At 52.7% G+C, this 7,211-nt stretch overlaps 1 protein-coding gene across 6 annotated transcripts in view; it reads right to left on the bottom strand.

Moving 5' to 3' along the window:
* Positions 1 to 5,017, bottom strand: part of A3GALT2 (alpha 1,3-galactosyltransferase 2) — an 18,447-nt gene extending 13,430 nt beyond the window's left edge. The window contains exons 1-2 of one of the 6 annotated variants that reach the window (XM_045298739.1): positions 4,937 to 4,989; positions 706 to 741 (exon numbers count right to left, since the gene is read on the bottom strand). In XM_045298739.1, the coding sequence (XP_045154674.1) occupies positions 706 to 737 (32 nt within the window). In that variant the 5' untranslated portion in view covers positions 738 to 741; positions 4,937 to 4,989. The other 5 variants (XM_045298737.1, XM_045298738.1, XM_004705306.3 and 2 more) reach the window with 5 other exon arrangements.
* Between the last annotated feature and the right edge of the window lie 2,194 nt (positions 5,018 to 7,211).

Raw genomic sequence — 7,211 nt, 5'->3', positions numbered from 1 at the left:
CCACCTCCACCTCCACCACCACCACTACTACCACACCACCACCACTACCACCATACCACCACCACACCACCACATCACCACACCACCACCATACCACCACACCTCGCTTTAGCAGGGGACATCCCAGACTGCTGAAGGTGGGCTGACCTGGGAGGAGAAAGGGGAACTCCCACTTTGTACTTGACATGCTTCTGTAGTGTCCCCTAGCCGTGGGGTGGAACCACTCCCTGGAGGTTCTGCTGGGACTGCTCAGGGTGTGGTGCGGTACAGTGACCGAGAGCACCCGTACACATGGGTACCAGTCACCTGTCCATTGGAGTTCTCAGGAGCATCTCAAACCTGTGAGGTCACTGCATGGGTACAAATTGATAGCGCCTCTGCACAACGGGAGGAATACTGCGCTGCTCCTTTCTCGCAGCCGTGACGCTTGAGCCCCCAAAGGAGCCCTGCGTACGTGGTGGGTTATGCTCTAAGCTGCGCACCACAAGGTGAGCAGTTCAAACCTACCAGCGGCTCTGAGGGAGAAAGAGAAAAAGGTGTCCCCGGGCCAGCTGTGTCCACCTGCGTGTCCCACAAAGACCCCAGACTCAGATGCCCCACAGGCTGCCCTTGGCATTTCTCCCCACCCCTTCTCCCTCCTGTGCCCTCAGTCCTTGGTCCCAGGTCCCTGAGTGGCACCTCTTTTCCCTCCCCAGGTGTTATTACCTCAGAGTACCCAAAGCTCCCCTCGTCCTCATAAATCTGCAAGGAAAAAAAAATTACTAGGCGCCTCCCCACCTGCCACTGGCAACTAAGCACGTCTTTGCTGCAGCCGGTGTGGCTGTCAGGTGCCGCCCCATAACAGCCCTCTGCGCAACAGCACAAAACGCCACCTGGTCCTGCGCCATCCTCAGTCGTTTCTGTGCCCGCGCCCATTGTCGCAGCCTGTCATTACATATATAATAAACTAGGGTAAAGTATCCCTGGCTGCCAGCCACTGAGTCAGACGGACTGAGTCACCTTCTAGGACAGGACAGAACTGCGCTGGGCATTTCAAAGCCTGTACATTTTTGTTTGTTTTTTTAATCATCGTACTGGGGGCTCGTACAACTCTTACCACAATCCATCCATCCATCCATCCATCCATCCATCCATCCATCCATCCATCGGGTCAAGCACATTTGTACATTTGTTGCCATCATCATTCTCACAACATTTGCTTTCTACTTGAGCCCTTGGTATCAGCTCCTCATTTTCCCCATCCCTCCTCCCTCATGAACCCTTGATAATTTATAAATTATTATTTTGTCATATCTTACACTGTCCGACGTCTCCCTTCACCCACTTTTCTGCTGTCTGTCTCCCAGGGAGGAGGTAATATGTAGATCCTTGTAATCGGTTCCCCCATCCTACCGCACACTCCCTCCACCCTCCCGGTATCACTACTCTCAGCACTGGTCCTGAAGGGATCATCCGCCCTGGATTCCCTGTGTTTCCAGTTCTTATCTGTACCAGTGTACATCCTCCGTGGGGAAATGATCAGCCTTTTGGTGCCCATAAAAACGTACAGGCACCAAAAGCCTGATCTTTACCCAAAAAGGTGACTTCAAATGGCTGATCTTGTGATGAGCAGCCCGGTACTTAACTCACCCTACCTGCAGGACTCGGGACGAAGTGTATTCACTGACGACGAGCGGATGCCAATAGGGCAGGGCAGGACTGCCCTGTGGGTCTCTGAGCCTGGAACTCGTTACAGGTCAGAGAGCCTCCTCTTTCTCTTGCAGAGCTACGGGTGGGTTTGGACTGTGGGTTGCTATGAACAGCCCAGCGTGTAACCACTACGCCATCAAGGCTTCTCAGGATAAAGTGTGGGCATCTGCTTTTTCAGCCCTCCTCCTCGCCCCAGGCCTGGATCGTGCCAATGTTCCTCCTCCCCAGGGGCGATGTCGCCCACTTTGGGAAACACTGACCTCCCTAGCTAGCTCCTACTCATTCTGTGATAACCCGGCTTCCCCTCTGGAGAAAGTTTCTTCACCATCAGCCCCTGCCATCCTGTCTCCAATATGCTTTTTGGTTTCATGTCTGGATCCCACCCACTAGTTGATGTGACTGTCCTGTTTCCCCCTCCCCCTGCACACACACCCTCCTCCCGGCCAAGGCCGCCTCATAGTCTAATGGTACGAATAGCCACTTGTTCAGTAAAGGAACTAGGCATGACTGGGTTCTTTGTCCTTAGTCCCTTACCCAGTATTACTCTTTTGTGTAAAACACCTGCTTCTTCATGATTAAATACACAATCATTATGAGATAGTTAAGGTTTATTTTGCCAACCTGGCTGATAAACATATGTGGGATTAACTGGAGTGGAGAGAAAAATGGCTCGATGAGCCTCGCCTTTCTAGTTCTTGGGTCTCTTGCTTTGTGGTCAGACCAGGGTGCAGCTGGCTTAGCCAGTTCCCTGCTTCAGCTGACAAGGCTCACTTCCTGTAAGACATCTCTGAGGAGAAGCCACATGGACCTACCCCGATGCAGCCTTGGGTGCTGGAGCAGCCGGGTGGAGACCCCTGCCAGCGCTGAGATGCTTACACGCTCACTGATTCGGCTTTCCTCCTGCAGTGGGCGTCATTGGGTGTGTGTTTTCCGAGATTGAGGAGGACTTTGTAGATCGGTGTCGGGCATATGGGCTAATGTTGGACTATGGACTGGACATCACTGGGTTGGGTTGTTTTCTGAATGTACACTTACCCTTTATGTAAAACTCTCTCTTAAATACATATGAGTTTCTGTGCATTTGTTTCTCTAGTCTACCCAGACTAACACATTTGTTATAATCATATATTTACTCATTCACCCTGCCAGGTGTTCCATGTGCCTGGCTCATTTACATCCGGTCACAATCCCTTGATGTAGCTGCTACGATAGCTCTACCATATTCAGAACTGAGGCTCAGACAGGGTCAGTCACTTGCTGAGGGTCACACAGCATGGAAAGGTTAGTGCTGAAATTTGGACCCAGGTCTGGCTGACCCCAAACCAGAGCCTCTAACATAGCATTTGGGGCTTCGTGGAGGCAGAGACAAAGCATTGCTCCAGAGATAAAGAAACTTTCAGCATCCCCCAACCCCCACCCCAAACACACACACACACACACACACACACACATACACACAACCCCCTTCTGCCTTTGTAACCACTTGCTATCTGCGGCCAGCTCTCTCGCAGCACAGCCCTGTGTAAGTGCTTCTTTCTGGCTGCGCATGCTCTTGTGCTGGCTCACCAACCAGACCACCCACCCGTGAATCGCTCCCCTGCCTTACACAATGGGCCTGGACAGGGCGAGCGGGGTGTGGTCTCTGGACGCCAGTCCACTGAGCCGCAGGTAGACACCATAAAGTCTTTCCTTTTTTTTTTTTTTTATCACCCACTTGGTGTCAGCAACTTCAGAGAGACTCCAGCAGCATCGTGACTGGCCCTGGCACGGCTCTGTGGCCTGTCTCCGGAGGGTCCCTCAGTTGCTGCTGTTATTTCCCATAAGCAAGGGGCCTCCCCACTCCCCAAGCCATCTCACATTCCAACCATTCAGCAAAACTTCTTTCCTAGAGCCTTGGGTTGACTGCCGAACTCTGGGACCCCACACCTGCTCCTGACTTTGACCTCCGCTTGCAGCCAGCGCTGGAATTGTTGGCTGTAGCTGCCTGTCTTCAGCTCCTGGAAATCTGGGCAGACCTGGGGACAAGAGTGCCCCCGGAGGTGTTCCATGCACCCGGAGGGACAGGAAGAGGCTAGAGTACACCCCAGGCTCTCTCTGCCCTCCCTCGCCCTCATACCAGCCCCCTCCCATCCGGGACCCGGCAAGCTGATACTTATCTTGGGGACTGGGCCTCTGCCAGGGCAACCAGGCAGTGCTGGCCTCGAGCAGCTCAGCGGAGGTCAAACTGTCAGGGCTGGGAGGGAGCTGAGGTCCAGGTATGGGGGAGGGGCTCATCAACATTGCCCCAGCCTTGGGGCCCTAGTCCACAGAGCAGCCTGCCACCCATTCCCTCCACAGTCCCCCACCAGATCTTTTCAAAGAACCCCCTCCACCCTGCCTGCACTCGCAAAGGTGATTTCCCACGCCCTATCCAACACCTTGCTCCCCACTGCCCTTGCTTTCAACCAGTTTCAAGATCGGCCACTTGTTAGAGGCATGAGTTATAGCCCTGGCCAGTCACTCCCAGGGCGGGACAAGCACTGTTCCCTGGGGAACACACCTGCCCTGAGACTTTACCCTCACGGGCTCAGGGTGGGGTTGGGTAGGTGGTGTCTGGAGCTCAGGGAAGCTAGAGGTGCCTAGCTGCCCTCTGGCGACAGGATCTCCACGGTGGCAGCCCCCACGCACCCCACCCCGTACATCCCCATGGACCGTCGTGCCGCCCCTCTGTGACAGCCACCCTACATCCTAGAGTCACCTTCTCCTGGGCCTTAGCCAGTCTGGAGCAGGCTAGCCTCGCAGCCCCCGCTTACCTGTTGGGCCGCCACGCTCAACTTCTCTGGGCTGCCCTCTTCCCTCCTCCTCACCTGCTGGCTTGGCAGTGCCCCCACTCACCGAAATCCTTCCTTGAGAAACATGCTGAGAAGTTGGGGGTCCTGGCCTGCCAGGAGCCTTCTCAGCTCAGGTTTCAGGAAGAAATGACCTGGTGACCAGAGCCGAGCAGCTCCAGCCCCCCTGTCACGGAGCCACACCCCCAGTGGTAGGAGGCAGGATTTACTGCCCCAGGACCTGCTGGGAGGCGGGGCCTGATGGAGGAAGCTGGCCTCAAGGCAAGGGTGGGGGTTTGGGAACTCCTTTAGGCCAATCACCTGAAGGAGAGTGAATTTGAATAGGCCAGCGCTGGCAGGTGGAGACAGGGACTATGAATATTTTGCACTGTAGATTAGGCATCCAATTGCTACCCAAAAGGTCGGTGGTTCTAACTCACCAGCTGATCCTTAGGAGAAAGGTGAGACTCTTGGCTCCTGTAAATTTCCAGTCTCAAAGACTGTATAGGTTTGCTGTGAGGCGGGATCTCCATAGCAGTGGTGTCCTCAAGCCCCTTCTCCATGTACTGGGCATGGCTGGAGGTCAGGGCTCGCTCGGTGTTTGTAAACAGGGAAACCCTGTTCTCTTGAACCTCAGCCAGCTCTCCAGGGTACTGGGTGCTAACTTGTGACCTTGGAAAATTCAAGTCTTTTCTCGGAGCCCTTTTAGCTTCTCAGTGAAACGGGGCACAAATACCCCACCCCCAGGACTGTGTAGCCCCGAGGAAGCTGGGAGTTTACATAGTTTTGTCACGTGGTCACCAATGTTTTTCTAAGTTTGACCCATTTGAAGGCTTGGACATGGGTGTTGTGGATTCTGACCAAGCCTGAGACAGAAGCAAATTGAAAAGAAAATATCAGAATGTCTTATACACAAAGGAGGGTATTGTTTCATGGAAGAATTTCTTTCAGTTATGTAAATCCATATGGTAGGTTGGAAACTGTTTTTCACCGTGAGCCATGATCAAAAAAGGTTTGTGAAGTTCTGTGTCTAGCACAACACCGCTCCCCAGACAAACAAACCCCCCACAAGGCACTCACTGCTCTCGAATAAGAGTCAACCTTACAGGCCAGGGTAGCGCTGTCTCTCTGGGTTTCTGAGACTGTAACTCTTGATGGGAGTCGAAAGCTTGGTCTTGTTAGATCTCTCTGGAGCTAGCTTTATACCTCGGTCCTTGGCTCCGCGCGAGAAAGAATTCACGCTGAAGCCTGGTTCGTGATCGAAGTGAGTTTTATGAGGGTTAGAAGAAGTTTCAGGTTTACACGGCACCCAAGGGACTCCTCCCGGACATGCAGCCTAGCAGGAAGCGGCTCTGCGTCCGCAAAGCATGCCAAAGCTCTCTGCGCCTAAGTTCTCTCTCTCTCCTCGACTCCGGGCTTCTGCCTTTTCAAGGATTCCACAGGGAGGCGTGGTGGAAGACCCCTGGTCGACCCCATTGGCTGAATTGAATTTACCTGGCTAGGTGAGCCAATTCAGGTTCACATCCACCCCTGCCTACCGGCGGGAACCCTGAGCATGTGCAGTGCGCCACTCCTTTGTTTCCCTAGCTTGGCCCTCTGGGCATGCGTTAACGGACATCCCCCAGTCTTATGCTGGCCTACCTAACAGTCTTTCTCCTGCAAACAGCTGATGGTTTCCAACTTCAGGCCTCAAACCATTGTGCTACCAGCTAGATATAAATTCTATGCACATACAACCCATTGTTTATGTAGCTAAATCTACCTCATCAAATTTACCATACCCTCTTGAGAAGTAGTGTCTGCCCGTGTCCACTCACACAGGTCAAGCTCAGGTGATGCATGGCCACAAAGTGCTTGGAAGGCCTGCTTCCTAACCATGAGGAAAGGACCCTTGCTTAGTGCCCCCGAGGCCCACTCCCAAGGCTCTTTGTACCCTCAGCTCAGCTTCCTTGGGCCCACCCTCTATGATGGGTGCCCCCACCTCCTTCCTGCCAGACATTCCATTTGGTTACATTTTAACAGGATTTCCTGAGACTCACTATCAAGACACAACCTTTGCTTCCTTCCAAAAGCAGCATGCTTAACCTCCACCACCCTTGAGCCCTTGGAGATTGATTCACGGTTAGGGGCCTGGGTCTCATAACTCAGATTTTTAACAGGTAGATGCAGTATTAATGAAGGATGCATTTTGGGGGGGTGGGAGGGGAATCTAGGTTTAGGGGCATTTGTTAATTTTTTTTCAGTGAGGTAGCAATATAATTATGTGTAAATCAGTTTAAGAAACATTGTTCTCATACAAATAGTTGAAAAAGGAAGATTTGGTAATTTCGTTGAGCGCATACAGTAAAACATAGTTTCTTCATTTACAATATAGTGATACTATTACATCTCTCCTTCTCTTGGGAGAGATGCTTCGGTGAAAAAGAATTCACTCCGGAGCCTGGTTTGTGATCCAAGTGAGTTTTATGATAGTTAGAAGCAGTTTCAGATTTTACAGTAAATGGAACACAAGCCAGACAGAGTCCGTGGCATGGTTGGCAGGATGCGGCACAGGCCCGTTGGACTGCGTGTCAGCGGTTGGGAGAGAGAGAGAGCGCCAGAGCCAACCCCCTGGCTTTTCAGGGGCACCGTTGGGAGGCATGGTTGACAGTATTGGTCGACTCCATTGGCTGAATCAAATTCACCTAGCCCAGAATGGCCAATCCAGATGTAACG

The sequence above is a fragment of the Echinops telfairi genome, unplaced genomic scaffold (assembly GCF_000313985.2).
Source record: "Echinops telfairi isolate 266 unplaced genomic scaffold, ASM31398v2 ScPeMD7_7457;HRSCAF=8495, whole genome shotgun sequence".
Lineage (NCBI taxonomy): Eukaryota > Metazoa > Chordata > Mammalia > Afrosoricida > Tenrecidae > Echinops > Echinops telfairi.
The sequence above is the reverse complement of the archived record's forward strand: the minus strand, read 5'-3'. Positions and strand labels throughout refer to the sequence as shown.